The sequence below is a fragment of the Brachionichthys hirsutus genome, chromosome 1 (assembly GCF_040956055.1).
Source record: "Brachionichthys hirsutus isolate HB-005 chromosome 1, CSIRO-AGI_Bhir_v1, whole genome shotgun sequence".
NCBI classification, from domain to species: Eukaryota; Metazoa; Chordata; class Actinopteri; order Lophiiformes; family Brachionichthyidae; genus Brachionichthys; species Brachionichthys hirsutus.
In genome coordinates, this window is record NC_090897.1 from 17920053 (window position 1) to 17938072 (window position 18020).

The 18020-nt window shown below is 47.6% G+C and overlaps 1 protein-coding gene across 1 annotated transcript in view; it reads right to left on the reverse strand.

Moving 5' to 3' along the window:
* The window catches only part of efl1 (elongation factor like GTPase 1), an 84705-nt gene that overhangs the window by 41620 nt on the left and 25065 nt on the right, over positions 1–18020 (reverse strand). Inside the window, exons 13-14 of the mRNA XM_068741883.1 lie at positions 15747–15910; positions 8432–8567 (exon numbers count right to left, since the gene is read on the reverse strand). Of these exons, the coding sequence (XP_068597984.1) occupies positions 8432–8567; positions 15747–15910 (300 nt within the window). The remainder of the gene's footprint in view (positions 1–8431; positions 8568–15746; positions 15911–18020) is intronic.

Here is an 18020-nt window from a genome sequence, read left to right on the forward strand (position 1 = left end):
TTTTAATTGTGATCAAAGATATATTTTGAAGATTGTAATATTGATTGCCATGAAATCAGTCACTGCCAACTGGAAGAAGGTGAATCCACCAACAATCATAGAATGGAGAAACAGACTAAAGCAAGTTTACATAATGGAAAAAATTACTGCATCACTGCAAATGAAAATGGACCAGTTTAATCAGAGATGGGTTATAGTTAAAGAATACCTCAACCTGTAAATGTCATTCTAATTATACATATGTATAAGTTTTGCATTTGTTTTCTGTTTTTGTCTCTTTATTATGTGTATATATATATATATTGTTTTTGTTTATTATTTGCTTATTAATGTCTTGTCTCGGATGATGTTTTGTTAAAAAATAAAAATTCCCAAAAAAAAAAAAAAGCACTGAGCAGAAGCGCTGCCACGGTTCCGCCCTGAGCCTGGGCTGCCACTTTAAAAGTAGGCCGTCATCCCGCCATTAGGGGTGGGTGTGGCCAGCTGTGTGCACGGTGGCAGAGTGGACTTTGTTTGGCTCCACCTTAATTCCAGATTACTACTATTTTAATGTATTCTTACCTGGGACCTTCTTTTGGAATAAACGTGTGAAAAAGACGGGGCCCTGCGTTTGCTTCAAGAGGGCATCACTTGCTTTTTGGTTTTCTCTCGGCTGTGTATTATTACGTTGGGCTCCAGCCCCCCCTCGTACTGTGTGCAGCTCCAGGTGTGAATGATCAATTCAACCACCGTCTCTGTTCTCTGCTTTCTGGGCTCCGCTCACGTTAGTCCTTTGGAACGCGGTTCATACCGACCTATAAGTTTACTCAATGCTGACTATAAAATCCTAGCAAAAGTCTTGGCAACACGCTTCCTACCATCATATGTTGGGATCAGACTGGGTTCATAAAAGACAGGCATCTATTCTTTAATATACGTAGAATAATGAATATTATTTATACCCAAGACACAGATAAACAAAATGCAGAAAAAGCCTTTGACAGGGTCGAGTGGGATTATCTCTTCTCATCACTGTTAAAATTTGTATTCGGTCCCAACTTTGTATCTCTAATCAAACTGTTAAATGTTCAACCACAAGCGTCTGTACAAACTAATAATGTAAATTCATCTTATTTCTCTCTAGGACGTTCAACAAGGCAGGGCTGCCCCCTATCCCCCTTACTTTTTGCTTTAGCAATTGAGCCTCTAGCCATTGCATTAAGAACATCTGAAGCAGGGTTATTATAGTTAACGAAAACTAACGAAAAAACGAAAACTAGAATTGAAAAAACATTTTCGTTAACTGAACTAAATAAAAACCAGAATTAAAAGAGAAAATGATAACTAACTAAAACGGCATTGTCCGTTCACAAAACTAACTAAAACTAATAAAAATTAAAGACACTAATCCCTTCGTTTTCATCTTTATCGATTTTGAAATTGTTTTATTTTGCTCGAGGAGTTTTACGTGCGCCGGCGGCTCCGTCCGGCGCCTCGCCTCGTTTCGACTCGGGTTGGTGACGTCACTAGCGACGGAAGCCGGCAGGAAGCGCCGAGCGCTCCAGCCCCGTGTGGGATGTGTTTATTACGACGGAGAGAAACAAGAAAGCTAACTGCGATTAGCCCCCCCCGTAAGAGAAGCAGCCCCCCGGCTAGCAGTTAGTACCGAGAAGGAGACAACAATAAGGGACTGCTTTTAACCTGCACCGACTGGAGCCCCCCCACACACACACACACTGGGGGGGGGGGGGGGGGGGGCATGGCTCGCTGCATTAATGAGACATGAGAAGAAGGCGAGCTGCTTGAAGATAGAGGCCAAACGCAGAGTGAGGAGCCCCCCGATGGAGCCCCCCTCAGCCAGGAGGACCTGGAGATGATCTGGATGAACCGTGGATCGGATCAGACACAGACGAGGAGGAAGAGGACGACGAGGACACTGAACACGTTGGTGAGTGGTTCTAGTCCCAAATACATTAGTCTTGTTGACCTTTTATGCTGATATAAAATGTAACAATAATTAGTGTTGTAAACTTTAATTGATATTAAAACCCCATAAAGTCCCAAAAGGAGAGGAAATAAATTATTTGCTCTATTTTACTCATTCTGATCCAAAACCTAAAACGCCAATCACAAATGTTGGAGCCTCCATCCGCTAAAACCTGAAATGTATAATTGTCACACTGAAATCATCGTTATTGTCGTCATGATTTCAGATCTAATATTGGGCTTCATTATAAATATACAATATTAAATGGGTTATCCTGGGGAAACTAATTTAGGGTGCTAACAGTGTAAGAAATTAAACATCATGAAACAAGTAACGTTATTATCCCTGCTGTAAAAACAAGGGTTATTACAAAGTCCTAATTCATGAATAATTATTAAACTGTACTATTCTTTGTGTGTTTTACATTTGTTTGTTCTTTTTGCTCAGAGCTTGACCTGCCAGATGGAGAAAACAACGAGTTCCAGAGGATCCGTGTCTGGCTCTCACCCTCCAGCTCACCCTGAACGCTGCCTGAAGGACCCAAATACTGACTCGCTGATATCAAGAGCAAGAAAGCTCGTCCACGCTGAGAGCAAATCACCCGCGGCAAATGAAGTATTAATCACAAAGTGTGGCTAAACTCTGGTCCGAGATTGTAGCACGCTAGCAGCTACGATGCGGACTGTTACAGTTGGTTGTTTAAAATTACTGAATAAATTATTTTATGTTATCTTTTGCTGAGTTGTATTATTTTATTATTTTTTAAATCCTGCATCTGACAAATAACACAAAGTATGAAAAACTAAAACTAATAAAAACTAAATTAAACTAATAAAAACAAAACTAAAACTAATAGAAACTAACAAATCCACTCTAAAAACTAACTAAAACTAACTGAATTAGAGAAAACAAATTCAAAACTAAAACTAAACTATAATTAAAAATCCAAAACTATTATAACCCTGATCTGAAGGATATGCTGGTATTACAAGGGGAAAGACCGAAAACAAGGTATCATTGTATGCTGACGACCTGTTGTTGTATGTGTCAAACACTAAGGAATCTCTTCCGAAAATAATGTCAGTTTTAAAAGATTTTGGAATAATATCAGGATATAGAATACATTTTTCCAAGAGTATCATCTTTTTAATTACTAGCCCAACTCAAGAATCTAACCAAGTCCTTGTTTGGAATGCGGTTCTAGCCCTAACCCTAACCCCATTTACAATCTCAAACAGTTTCAAGTATTTAGGGATCAACTTCACCAAAAAAAATTCCGGTCTTTTTAAACATAATTTCTCAAAGCTGTATGAACAAACGACCCACAACTTGGACAAATGGAGCACCCTCCCAGTTTCTCTGGCAGGAAGAATTAATATATTCAGAATGAATATTCTTCCTAAATCTTTGTTTTTATTCCAATGCATACCATTTTACATCACCAAAGCCTTCTTCACAAAATTGGACAGCTTAATATCTCGTTTTATTTGGAATAAAAAGACTCCCAGGATCAAAAAGTATTTTTTGCAAAGACCAAAGGAACTGGGAGGAATGGGATTGCCTTGTCTGAGATTGTACTATTGGTCGTGTAATATTCGAGCTTTGTCTTTCTGGTGCGATTCGCAGGGGGCTGACTGGGCAGATATGGAGAATCAGAGTTGCAATTCTACCTCATTACAAGCATTGCTTTATGCCTCCCTAAAAAATAATAAACCCAAAGTCAAAAGCCTTGTGGTTTCCCATTCAGTAAAGATTTGGCATCAAATTAGGAAACATTTTAATTGGCAGGAGATCTCAACATTGACCCCGATCACACATAATCATGAGTTTGTAACACAGCAGCATCGGATTATAGTGTCGTCTAAAGTGCATCAAGCAGCGCTTTGTCAAAAGTGACTAGCATGACCAATATTTAGAGCCAAAATGCATGAGCAATATGTAAATCACATGAATAACATTTAAATGTAATTACTTTGAACTGTTTTTAAACCATAAATAATTTACACGAGTAATTATTTTTCATGATATAATGAATCAAATGAACTTCAAGCATTCAAATTGATCAAACCAATAACGAGTTCATTTTCTGATCCGCTTTGTCCATTAACGGGTCGTGCTGGAGAGGCGGGGCACACCCAGGACGAGCCACCAGTTCAACCCAGGGCCACACACAAACACACACCTATGGGTAATTTACTGTAACCAATTTGCATGTTTTTGGTGGTGGGAGGAAGCCGGAGAACCCACGCAGACACAGGGAGAACATGCAAACTCCTCACAGAAAGGCCACAAGTCGGATTTGAACCTGTGACCTTCTTGCTGTGAGGCAACAGCGCTTACCAGTGTGCTGCACATTTTCACCCTCCAGCGGGCGACTGCCGCCATGCAAGGCGCTTCCAGACCCAACGACACGGAGACAGTCAGACCTAGCATTTGAACCGCTGATCGCTGAACGACTCACACTATGAACTGAGCCTCGGCCACCCCGAAGTCAGTCACAATTCTTACGAAACACTAATATCAACGGCAACAAATCTGTAACTCAAAACAAGGTGATTTAAACACACACCGACTTCACACTGACTGCTGCTTACTCAGCAAGTGATTGGCTACATGATGATGATGAATATATTTATTACCGGTAGATAGAATGTTAGAGCAGTACAAGTACAGTCAAACACCCTGTCTAAGAGGAGTATTTCTTAAAAGCCTTTGCGGTCTTTCCATTGACAGTCCTGGCTTAGGGAATGAGACGGGAAGGATGCTAGTCTGGTATCAGACAAACAACAACAACAAACTGAAATCTGAATTTCATTTACATTCACTTTTTAAATGCTGATGCATGGACAGAGAGAGCCAATCCCAATATTTCAGCCTCAGGATAGCTGTAATTACTGAAAGTTCTGCTTCGTCACCAGCACAGTCCAGCCCCAGCGGAGGCAGAATCGACTGTCAGAGCTGGAAACCAACTCACTTCTTCTTTTGGCTTGTCCCACCATGGGAATGAACAGATATGAACTTCATATACATGACGGATGCATGTTCTGACATCAATTACTAACAGCATAGAGATGAGTTCGTCAACCTGGCTTCTGACATAACCCCAGTGTGGTTGACATCAGTGAAAGCATTCAATTTGTGTGTTTTGCTAAAGATCCGGGTCACCCATTACCACCGGCATGCAGAAAGAGAAGCCCAATGCTAAACAGATGTTTTCATCAAGTGTTGAATCACCACATTCAATTCACCCAGACGGCTTCTCCCCTCCCTTTCCTCTGACTGCGATGACATTAAAGCCCTGCTGAAAAGGGTTTGATGGGTTAGGGCACCTACTAACCCGAAGAGATGCAGAACAAATAGTCCATGCTTTTGTGACTTCCAGACTGGACTACTGCAACTCCTTACTGTCCGGCTGCCCCAAAAGGTCTATTAAACATCTGCAGCTAATCCAGAATGCAGCAGCTCGTGTTTTGACGGGAACCAGACTGAGAGAACACATTTCCCCTGTTCTGGCGTCTCTGCATTGGCTTCCTGTTAGGGAACGGATTGAATATAAACTCCTTCTACTTACTTTTAAAGCCCTCACTGGCCAGGCCCCTCCTTACCTTACAGAGATGATTATCCCGTATTGCCCCACTAGAACCCTGCGGTCCCAAAACGCTGGCCTGCTCGTGGTTCCAGACATCTCCAAGAGCAGACAGGGGGGCGGAGCTTTCAGTTATCAAGCTCCTTTATTGTGGAATCAGCTCCCTGATTGGTTCGTGAGACAGACACCATCTCTATGTTCAAGAGTAGATTAAAGACTTTCCTTTTTAACAAAGCTTATAACTAATCGATGCAGTAATCAATATAATCAATATGCTGTCATTCGGCAGCACTGGTGGCTTAACATCATGACACACTGAGCTCCTCCCTCTTTATCTGATTATTCATGTTATAAATATATATCAGTAATCTCTCTCTATTCCCCGTAGTCTTGTTCTCTCTCTCCCTCTGTTTGTCCCTCTCTCTCTTTCAGGTCCTTCTGTCCGTGGTGCTGCAGAACCTGGACCTGTGTCCCTCAACACCGATGTCCATATCGCTAGCATTAGCATTTATAGCTTTATATCGCTAGCATCAGCATTTATAGCTTTATATCACTAGCATTAGCATTTTGTTTTTGTCTGCTCCTGCTCTGTCTCGCTATCACTTCCCTATCCATCTCCTTGTTTTTGACTCGTCTCCGACCTACAATTCTCTCTGTCTCTCTGTCTCTCTCTCTCTCTCTCAACCCAGCCGGTCAGACAGATGGCCGTCCACCATGAGCCTAGGTTCTGTCCAAGGTTTCTGCCTGTTAAAGGGAAGTTTTTCCTTGCCTCCGTTGCTCTTGTGGGTCAAGTTGGGTTCTGTGTTTCCCCGCTAATCCTGTAAAGCCTTGAGATGACTTTATGTTGTGATCTGGCGCTACAGAAATAAAACTGAATTGAATTGATGCTGCTGGAACAGCTTATAAAGCCTATAACAAATGATTGGCTTTACCAAGCTCGCCATCAAACACCGTTTAGCTGCTGTGTCCTCTCTCTCAGCTGCATTCACAGACAAATCCCATTTCTGGCTGGCTGTACAGCCCGAATCAAACAGAAGAGAGTTTAACAGAGAACCTTTGTTAAGGCTGAGTTTCCACAGCTCCCAATATGCTCCACTTTACCAGTGACTTCAAAGAGTCGAGCCAAAGCTGAAATAACCACAAAGCCCTGGTCTTCAATGGAGGCGTGTTTCTTATGACTCCGCTGCTCTTTGGGAACAACACAGCACGATGAGTCTCATTCCAACACCACACTTGAGAGTTCCTCAACTGCATTCAGGACCTCTGATCCCCATTTATCAAAGATCCTCAGTGAGGTCAGTGATGAGGCCTGAGTGGGATAGTTCAAACCAATGTTGCAGCCTTCCGACAGCCCACAGTGTTCTACTGAATGTCTGCAGTTATGACTGACGTACCACGTACTCCTTTCCACATCACTGTTGTGCTGAATTAATTCACTGTACTTCACAACCCCACCCCCAATCAATTCTCCACCCTCCACCATGAAAGACTGGAAATGTCCTTAAAGTAAGCCTGTAATAAAATATTATGATTTGTCCAGATGTCTTTGATCAGTTCACTGGTTGCTTCACACAAACATCAAACCTACTGCTCAGAGACCTTGGAGTTATTACCCTCGCCGAAGGGGAGGCGAGGGTATTGCAATTGGGTCCGTTTGTTTGTTTGTTTGTCCGAGCGCATAACTCAAAAACTAGTAACCCAATCGACTTGAAATTTTTACACAAGCAACGTTCTGTCCGTGGCTCGGTCCTCCCCGAGAATGGCATTGATCCGGATCTGGATCCAGATTCTAGAATTATTTTTACATCTGGAATTGTGCCTGTGCTGTAACATGGGAGCGTCACTTTAAGAGGGAGGGACACGAATGGCATGATGGGAAAAAGAGTCCAGAAGGAGTCTTGTAGTACGTTCTGGAGCAGCAAGCTAGAGCAGGTTTGGCCCCTCTGATCCGGAAGCCCTGTTTACTGTCTCACAAGATCCAATAGTCTTTTGGAGGCGGAGTCTGCAGTCTCTGATTGTCGTTTTCTAGTTTCCAACTGTTTTATGTCATTTGATTACCAGTCCTGTTCCCTGGTAATAACTGAACTTCCCTCTAAACCTGCCTCAACCATTCAACCTCCGGAATCCAGTTCCGGGATCTATCGGAGCCTATCCCAGCAGTCTACCTGGGGCACACCCTGGACAAGCTGCCAGCCATACCCTGGTGCTCAGGGTATGGCTGGCACTGAAGGGGTTAATAAATACTTCATTGAATTTCATCCAGTTCCTCTGGAATGTTAATCCCCATTCATTCAAAAGAAAGGTTTGCATAAAGCACTAAGGAAGAAATGAATGCTAACATGGAGCCAACAGTCAGTCAAGCAGTGGCCGTTTTTCTGGTCCAAATGCTTTGCAGGAGTGTTCAGATGTTAAGGAGGCAGGAAAGCCTCATTAATATTTGTCATACTTGAATATTTCACAAGCTCTGACCAGTCTCTGTGATGCAAGGTCAGGAAAAGTGCTACAAGACTACTGATCTAATAAATCCATCCACAACCAATAGTTTTACTTCTGCTAGTACACATCTGTGTATCCACTCCTGATGCTGCTGTCTGGTGATGTGTCTGTACTTATGTTTTTTGTATTTAGCCATTACTGTTACATGTAGCACGACTTCACCGAGAAACATTCCTAGTCTGTGAACCGTCACTGACAATAAACACCTTCTGATTCTGTTCAGCTCCATCTTCCCATTGAGGTGCCAGATTTACACTATGTTCCATAAACCAGGATCTCTGAAAACCTGACATAATTGAGGCTGGAAGTAGCAGTGATCCATGAGACCAAGGCTGTCCAATAAAGCAGAAGATTGCATTGCATTAAGCAGGGCGAATATTTACCCAGCAAGTTTCCTGCAGGCACCTCCTCCAGCTCGACTAACTCTCTGCCCATAAGCAGGTAGAGGTTGTCCATCGAACAACAAGAAAGATGAGGTACCTCACGCACACCATCTGAAGCCCTGCAGCCCTCTGGCAGCTGCAGATGAGACAACAAACAGGCATTAGCAGAAGAAGTCAATCCAAGCGTTTCATTTAAAACCTGTTTCTAAAAAAAACTGTGGGGAATAAAAATAGAAAAAGAATGCAATTAAAGCCGCAAGCGGCGTTGTAGGCCCTCGCCGGCCGACAGGCCGTTGAGCTGACCCGCCGACGCACGCCGCTTTTGTCCAGAGTGCTTCACAAGTGTTTAGATTTGAGCTGCATTAGTAGCTCACAGTTTAGTTAAATCGTTATTTGGATTATATGGCCATCTGCCATCAGGAGTTTTTAAGTTTCAATCCAATATGGCCGCCTTCCTGTGTGTCTGGGGGCGTGGCCATAATACTTTTTTTTTTGCCCTGACATGACGCATGTCTGGACCGAATTTCGTGGCTGTCCGACAAAGTTGGCGTTGGACCCCTCCCCATAGGAGGGGTTGCCATCGTCATGGCAACAGCGTAAAAATTGCAGCCTGGGTGTAATTGCCTTTTCAACCGGCATGTGTGTGAGAATGTATGTGGCAAATTTGGGACGTTTCCATGCTAATGTCATTTTCAGAACATTGGTGAGTTTGTTGTGTCACACTCATTTGATTAACATGGGGAATGCCGGCCATTGCCACGGCAACACCGTAAAAACAACAACATGGTTACGATTGTGGTTTTTGATCGGGACCACATGAGGGAAATTTCTGGAAAATTTCAATCATTTCCGGCAAACTATTTTTGAAATTCCCATTCAATTTTTGTTATCGTTCTCTAAGGGGCACTGTAAGGCCAATTGTCAAAGTTGCCGTTTAAACAGCAGAACAAAGAAGAAAAATAAAGAAGAATAAAGAATTTTAGCAAAAACAATATAACTTTTTTTCTGAGTGTGTGTGTGTGTGTGTTGTTGAGTGTCGGGGTGTGTGTGTGTGTTGTTGAGTGTCGTGTGTGTGGGCGTGGGTGTGTTGGTCGCCCGATGGTTGACTCGCTGCGCTCGTCAACTCGTGTTTGAGGATCTCTGTGTGTGCGTGTGTGTTGTTTAGTGGCGGGGTGTGTGTGTGTGCTGTTGAGTGTCGGTGTGTGTGTGTGCGTGAGTGTGTTGGTCGTCCTCAACAGCATGGCAACGTTGGATGCCGAGGGTTGACGAGCTGCGCTCGTCAACTTGTCATCTTCTGCATTGCAAAAGCAATAGCCCCTTACGCCTAGGATAGGCGCTCGGGCCTAAAAAGAATGTAATGATTTGATAAGTGGTCCTGGGCTTCCCTCGCCCGGACGCGGGTCACCGGGGCCCCCTCCTGGAGCCAGGCCTGGGGGTGGGGCATGATGGCGAGCGCCTGGTGGCCGGGCCTTCACCCATGGGGCCCGGTCGGGCACAGCCCAAAGAAGCAACGTGGGACCTTCTTCCCGTGGCCTCACCACCCATATGAGGGACCAGAGGGGTCAGGTGCAGTGTGACCTGGGCGGCAGCCGAAGGCGGGGACCTTGGCGGCCCAACCCTCGGCTCCAGAAACTAGCTCTAGGGATGTGGAATGTCACTTCTCTGGCGGGGAAGGAGACTGAGCTGGTGTGCGAGGTTGAGAAGTTCCGACTGGATATAGTTGGCCTCACCTCGACACACAGCAAGGACTCCGGAACCACTCTTCTTCAGAGGGGTTGGACTCTTTTCCACTCTGGAGTTGCCACTGGTGAGAGGCACCGGGCAGGGGTGGCAATACTTATTGCCCCCCGGCTCAGTGCCTGTATGTTGGAGTTTGCCCCGATAATCGAGAGGGTAGCCTCCCTCCGCCTTCGGGTGGGGGGACGGAACCTGACTGTTGTTTGTGCCTACGGTCCAAACAGCAGTTCAGAGTATCCACCCTTTTTGGAGTCCTTGGAGGGGGTACTGGAGAGTGCTCCTTCTGGGGATTCCCTCATTCTGTTGGGGGACTTCAACGCCCATGTTGGCAATGACGGTGAGACCTGGAGGGGTGTGATTGGGAGGAATGGCCCCCCTGAACGGAACCCGAGTGGTGTTTTGTTATTGGACTTCTGTGCTCGTCACAGATTGTCCATAACGAACACCACGTTCAAGCATAAGGGTGTCCATATGTGCACTTGGCACCAGGACACCCTAGGCCGCAGTTCGATGATCGACTTTGCAGTCGTCTCACCGGACTTGCGGCCGCATGTCTTGGACACTCGGGTGAAGAGAGGGGCGGAGCTGTCAACCAATCATCACCTGGTGGTGAGTCAACTCCGATGGTGGGGGAGGATGCCGGACAGACCTGGCAGGCCCAAACGTATTGTGAGGGTCTGTTGGGAACGTCTGGCAGAATCTCATGTCAGAAGGAGTTTTAACTCCCACCTCCGGGAGAGCTTTGACCATGTACCGGGGGAGGCAGGGGACATTGAGTCCGAGTGGACCGTGTTTCGTGCCTCCATTGTTGAAGCGGCCGATCGGTGCTGTGGCCGTAAGGTGGTCGGTGCCTGTTGTGGCGGCAATTCCCGAACCTCTTGGCGGACACCGGCGGTGAGGGATGCCGTCAAGCTGAAGAAGGAGTCCTATCAGGCCTTTTTGGCCTGTGTATGGGGTATGGGGTGTCCGCTCCCTGTATGACCGGTGCCAGAGCTTGGTCCGCATTGCTGGCAAAAAGTCGGACCTATTTGCAGTGCGGGTTGGATTCCATCAGGGCTGCCCTTTGTCACCAATTCCATTTGTAACTTTTATGGACAGAATCTCTAGGTGCAGCCAGGGCGTTGAGGGGGTTTGGTTTGGTGACCTCAGGATTGGGTCACTGCTTTTTGCAGACGACGTGATCCTGTTGGCTTCATCAGGCCACGCCCTCCAGCTCTCACTGGATCGGTTCCAGCCGCATGTGAAGCGGCCGGGATGAGAATCAGCAACTCTAAATCCAAGGCCATGGTTCTCAGCCGGAAAAGGGTGGAGTGCACCCTCCAGGTCGGGGAGGAGATCCTGCCCCTAGTGGAGGAGTTCAAGTACCTCTGGGACTTGTTCACGAGTGAGGGAAGGATGGAGCGGGAGATCGACTAGTGGACCGGTGCAGCGTCTGCAGTGATGTGGACTCTGCACAGATCCGTCATGGTGAAGAGAGAGCTGAGCCGAAAGGCGAAGCTCTAGATTTACCGGTCAATCTTCGTTCCTACCCTCACCTATGGTCACGAGCCTTGGGTAGTGACCGAAAGAACGAGATTGCGGGTACAAGCGGCTGAAATGAGCTTCCTCCGTAGGGGGGCTGGGCTCTCCCTTAGAGATAGGGTGAGAAGCTCAGTCATCCGGGAGGAGCTCGGAGTAGAGCCGCTGCTCCTCCGCGTTGAGAGGAGCCAGATGAGGAGGCTCGGGCATCTATTCAGGATGCCTCCTGAACGCCTCCCTGGTGAGGTGTTCAGGGCACGTCCCACCGGGAGGAGACCACGGGGAAGACCCAGGACACGCTGGAGAGACTATGTCTCTCGGCTGGCCTGGGAACGCCTTGGGATCCCCCCGGAAGAGCTAGAGGAAGTGGCCGGGGAGAGGGAAGTCTGGGCTTCCCTGCTTAAGCTGCTGCCCCCGCAACCCGGCCCCGGATAAGCGGTTGAAGATGGATGGATGGATGGATGTAATGATTTGCAAAACATTGAGACCCCATACTCAATTGAAAACAACATAAACACTACATATTTGAAAAAGATAAACACATTTTTTTTCTTTTTTAAATGATCCCCGTTTCAAATTTAATTTGAAAAGTCGCGCAGTGGAAACCAAAGACTGGAAAAGTTGTTCCATGCTGAAAGAAAACACCTGATGGAACATCTCAGTGTTAATGAGGTTACATGCCTATAAGACAGGAGTAGGATCCATAAGTTGTAATTTCTTACGATAAAGACATATTTACCATATTTTCCGCACCATAAGGCACACCTAAAAGCCGCTAATATTCTCAAAACTTGACTGCGCACCTTTTAACGCGGTCTACCTTTTATGTGGATCAATACGGTAATTGCGGCCACCATAGTCAGAGGGCGTTGCCAAAGTAACAGCGGTAAACACGGTAGAGGAAGTCCAGTCCCAAAATGCCACCAACGAAGAGACTCGCTTATGTCTGAAGAACTCCAGCCACTGGATATCGGTATCAACAGGGCCTTCAAAATAGACTGCGGTCGGTAGCTCAGGGTGCTTTCACACTGTCGCCGTTTGCTCCCTTTTAAACTGACCAGAGTTCCTTTCCTCGGATAATCCGCTCCGTTTGGGCCAGTGGGAACGCGCATCCGGACTCTGGAGAGGATCAAAAAAGTCCGCCTGAAAAGGAGGGTCTCGGTTCCTTTCGGCGGAGCAAAGGCAGGATCAGCTGTACGTAGTGATGCTACACGGTACATCTCCGGTAGAGGAAGTACAGCGAGCACTCCAAGCTGCTCTGCAGGGGAAGCTCAGTTACCAGAAAAACTAAAAGTGGTGAAATATGTACCGCTGTGTGTAGATTTCATTAACTAAATATGCGTTATAATACTTTAATCTTTTGTTCAGAACCAGTTACTTATCACCGGTAACTGACACGACTTCTCCCTGCAGTGCCACGGCGTTTTAACAGTCCAGCGCGGAGCGGAGAATCAGCTGTTCAGCAGCGCGATAGTTTCTCATTCCGTTGTTCTGAACTGATCCGGAGACTTTATTGATCCCAGCGACTTTGTCTTTGTTAAAAACAACTAGCATTGTGTAACATTTATGATTTAGGCCAGAACTAAATGAGATTCCCTCCTTGAATGAGCAGCCGCAACCGCGCACTCAAAAAAACAAACATGGGAGAGGGCGGGACTTCCCCTCCTACTTTGTCCAACCGACAAGCGCCCCTTTCAGCCACGCGATGCTGCTCCGAATGCTCGTTTTGTGAAGAAATCAGTGTGAACGTAGACCTTTCAAGATGGCGGCGCCCGTGCGTGCAGCAGCTCCATGCTCCCCGGTCTGGTGCTTAGTTTTTCTTTATTTTTTAGTACTTTTTACCGATTTCTGCGAGGCGACTCTAACATACAGTCGCCAGGATTTACTGGACATCGGCCTGAGGCTCAACATTACCGTTAACTCGGAATACCAACGCTCACACGGAATCCCGCAGGACACAGCGAGGCCACCGGGATCTCCGTGGATGTTGAGCCCGCCTAGCAAGCGACGGAGACGGCGGAGGCACAGGAAGCAGAAGCGAGGATGCCGGTCGGGCCTAGCGGTTAGGCTGCAAAAACAACCGCTCAGACCAGCGCTCCCGAGCCTCTTCCTCACCAACGCCAGATCCATCACTCACAAAATGGACGAACTGGATTTACAACTCGCGACAAACAGCTTCGTCCGAGACTGCAACGTTATGCTTATCACGGAGACGTGGCTACAACCGCTGATCCCCGACGCTGCAGTCCAGCTAGCGGACCGGACGCTACACCGGCACGACAGAACGGGAGACTCGGGTGAGAGCAGAGGGGGGGGCTGTGTGTTTACGTGCACCACGGGTGGTGTTGTAACAGCAGGACCGTTGAAACCCATTGCTGCCCTGATATCGAGGATCTGGCAGTCTCGTGCAGGCCTTTTGAACCAAGGGAGCTAACGGTGGTCATTGTGATAGCTGTTTACATCCCGCCCGATGCTAACGTTAGCATAGCCCTCGGCCTGCTGCGTGCGAGTGTAGACAAGCACCAGCTCGCTCACCCCGACGGAGTCCTGATCGTTGCCGGTGACTTCAATCAAGCGTGTTTAAAGACTGTTCTGCCAAAGTTCGTCCAGCATGTGAAGTTTGCCACCAGAGGGGACAAAATCCTGGATCGTGTTTATTGCAACATTAAACACGCTTACAAGGACGCCCCCTCCCCCACCTGGCTGGACTGTATCACCGGCTGCTCTCTGCCCCCCCCTGGACTGTATCTCCAGCTCTCGCTACCTCAGCAGAACTACAAACATTGTCAGAGACTCCTCCCACCCTGGACACACCTTGTTCAACCTGTTGCCCTCCGGACGGCGCTACAGGTTGCACAAGAGCAGGACCAACAGACTCAGGGACAGTTTTTTCCCGAGAGCCATCAGCGCACTGAACACCAATCAGGATTAAACACACACCTACTCACTATGTGCAATAACAAACGTGCAATAACAAATGTATGCTATTAACATTTGCTAAATACTGGTCAATCTCTCTGCACGCACTGATCACTTTAAACTTTAAATTATCCTGCAAATACTTGAATGTTCCGTTATCATCTGTATTTTATGTTATTAGACACCAGACGGAGCTGCACTCCGAATCTCATTTTGTAGCTACTATGCCAAGACAGTAAAGGCTTTCTATTTCTATTTCTATTCTATTTCTATAAATGCAGGAATTTGCTCCCAAAGGAACCGAGTCCTCTTGGTGCAGTGGGAAAGCACCCTCAGTGTGTGAATGCGAGTGCGTGTCCAGCTGAGGTGTGCGCCCCTCCCCCGTGAGTGAGTGAGCGAGTGAGTGAGAGTGAGAAAAGTGCAGAGCGGCGAAAGAGGTATGAGATATATATGCGAGCGGTAGCGAGGAAAAGTGCAAGTTAAATAAAGCAGCTTCAGCTATTCAGCACGTCTGGCATGCCCATCTTCCATTGCTGCACCTGAGCCTTCTTCACCAGCGCGAAGTCTGCGAGTTAACCCCGGAGGACCGCTCTTCGAGCTAACAGCTAAGCAACGAGCCGGCTAGCTAGGTACGTGGATCGGCGAGCAAGGCAGAGAAATCTACAAGACGTTGACCTGGGCTGACGGTGAAAAAGAGGATCCTTCTAAGGTACTGGTCACGTTTGCAAGCAAACTGCGTGAGAACAGTGGATGACCGAAGGCGAACACACGTTCACAAAGACGGGGAAACAGCGCCGGGTGACATACGCCACAATCTGCCAATGCATCGCGGATGCCCGGGCCGATATATCGGTATCAACCGTGGTCCGGGCTTTCACGAAGGCAGGAATTGTCACTGAACTGCCAGACAACAGCAGTGACGCTAACTCGGACAATGGCGACTTAGTGGATGCATAACGCAACTCCAGCCACTACAGTCCTTTCTATTCCATGCGCCCTATAACGCGTTGCGCCTTATATGTGAAAAACGTTTTAGAATAAGCCATTCATTGAAGGTGCGCCTTACGGTGCGGAAAATATGGTACTACGTATTTGTACAGGATACTGAAAAATGATGCCGAATCGGTAGCCGTGGCTTTACCATGCTCAGGCCCTGGGCAGGGTCATACTTTGGTCCCAGCACAAAAACTCGGTGCCCTTTCTTCACCGTCCCACTGTAGACCCGCGCAAATGCTATAAAAATGTCCTTCTGCTCCTCTTCTTCCTCTGGTGCTGAGTCTGTCAGAGTCAGACTCTCCATCTCATCTGATGAACAAAAGATGAAAAGGTAAATGATGCAGATAACATCTACTTAAACACATGTCAGAAAGTGTTCCAAGAGAAATGACGGCACATAAACAGATGCAGACAATAAACATACTGACAAAGCAAGTGCAGAGAGAAAGGTCATGAATCGTGCATTAGAGATCAGTTGATTTTTTGGAATGTTTCTCCAATGAAACTAAAAATAATTATTTAATATTTTCAAACTGACAAGTAAAATTATTGGTCCTGGGCTTCCCTCGCCCGGAAGCGGGTCACCGGGGCCCCCTCCTGGAGCCAGGCCTGGGGGTGGGGCACGACGGCAAGCGCCTGGTGGCCGGGCCTTCACCCATGGGGCCCGGTCGGGCACAGCCCGAAGAAGCAACATGGGACCTTCTTCCCGTGGACCCACCATCCATAGGAGGGACCAGAGGGGTCGGGTGCAGTGTGAGTTGGGCGGCAGCCGAAGGTGGGGACCTTGGCGGTCCGACCCTCGGCTCCAGAAACTAGCTCTAGGGACGTGGAACGTCACCTCTCTGGCGGGGAAGGAGCCTGAGCTGGTGTGCGAGGTTGAGAAGTTCCTACTGGATATAGTTGGCCTCACCTCGACACACAGCAAGGACTCCGGAACCACCCTTCTTGAGAGGGGTTGGACTCTCTTCCACTCTGGAGTTGCCACTGGTGAGAGGCACCGGGCAGGGGTGGCAATACTTATTGCCCCCCTGCTCAGCGCCTGTATGTTGGAGTTTACCCCAATAAACAAGAGGGTAGCCTCCCTCCGCCTTCGGATGGGGGGACGGATCCTGACTGTTGTTTGTGCCTATGGTCCAAACAGCAGTTCAGAGTGTCCACCCTTTTTGGAGTCCTTGGAGGGGGTACTGGAGAGTGCTCCTTCTGGGGATTCCCTCGTTCTGTTGGGGGACTTCAACGCCCATGTTGGCAATGACAGTGAGACCTGGAGGGGTGTGATTGGGAGGACCGGCCCCCCTGATCGGAACCCAAGTGGAGTTTTGTTATTGGACTTCTGTGCTCGTCAGAGATTGTCCATATCGAACACCACGTTCAAGCATAAGGGTGTCCATATGTGCACTTGGCACCAGGACACCCTAGGCCGCAGTTCGATGATCGACTTTGTAGTCGTCTCGCCGGACTTGCGGCCGCATGTCTTGGACACTCGGGTGAAGAGAGGGGCGGAGCTGTCAACCGACCATCACCTGGTAGCGAGTCAACTCCGATGGTGGGGGAGGATGCCGGACAGACCTGGTAAGCCCAACGTATTGTGAGGGTCTGTTGGGAATGTCTGGCAGAATCTCCTGTCAAAAGGAGTTTTAACTCCCACCTCCTGGAGAGCTTCGACCATATACCGTAAGAGGCAGGTGACATTGAGTCTGAGTGGACCGTGTTTCGTGCCTCCATTGTTTAAGCGGCCGATCGGTGCTGTGGCCGTAAGGTGGTCGGTGCCTGTCGTGGCGGCAATTCCCGAACCTCTTGGTGGACACCGGTGGTGAGGGATGCCGTCAAGCTGAAAAGAGTCCTATCTGGCCTTTTTGGCCTGTGGGACTCCGGAGGCAGCTGACAGGTACCGACAGACCAAGCGGAGTGCAGCTACTGCGGTTGCGGAGGCAAAAACCCAGGCATGGGAGAAGTTTGGTGAGGCCATGGAAAATGACTTCCGGACGGCCTCGAAGAGGTTCTGGACCACTGTAGGGTTTTACCAAACCCTCTTCCGGTTCTTGTTCTCCGTAGTGGGTGCGTATTCAATGAGGAGAATGTGGGTTAAGATTAAGACATTTATATAAATTACAGATCAGTACAATTAGTTCGGATATCAGCGCTGAGGTTCGATCCCGTTTCGTGTGTGTGTCTCAGGTCCGAACAAAAGGGCCCGTCCTTTGCTTCTGTGTCTTCATATATCCATGAGTCCGAGTCCGTCCCCTGAAGGGGTGGGGATTGCGCCCCAGCCAATCTAAGCCCATGTTTATCTGTGTGTTGTGTGTGACATCACTGGCGTGATGCATTCAATTGAAATCAGTCATTATAAATCCAAACTAAATGTGGCGTATTCCTAGTGATGTCGGCGTGTAATCACGTTGTGGAATCCCATCTAATATGG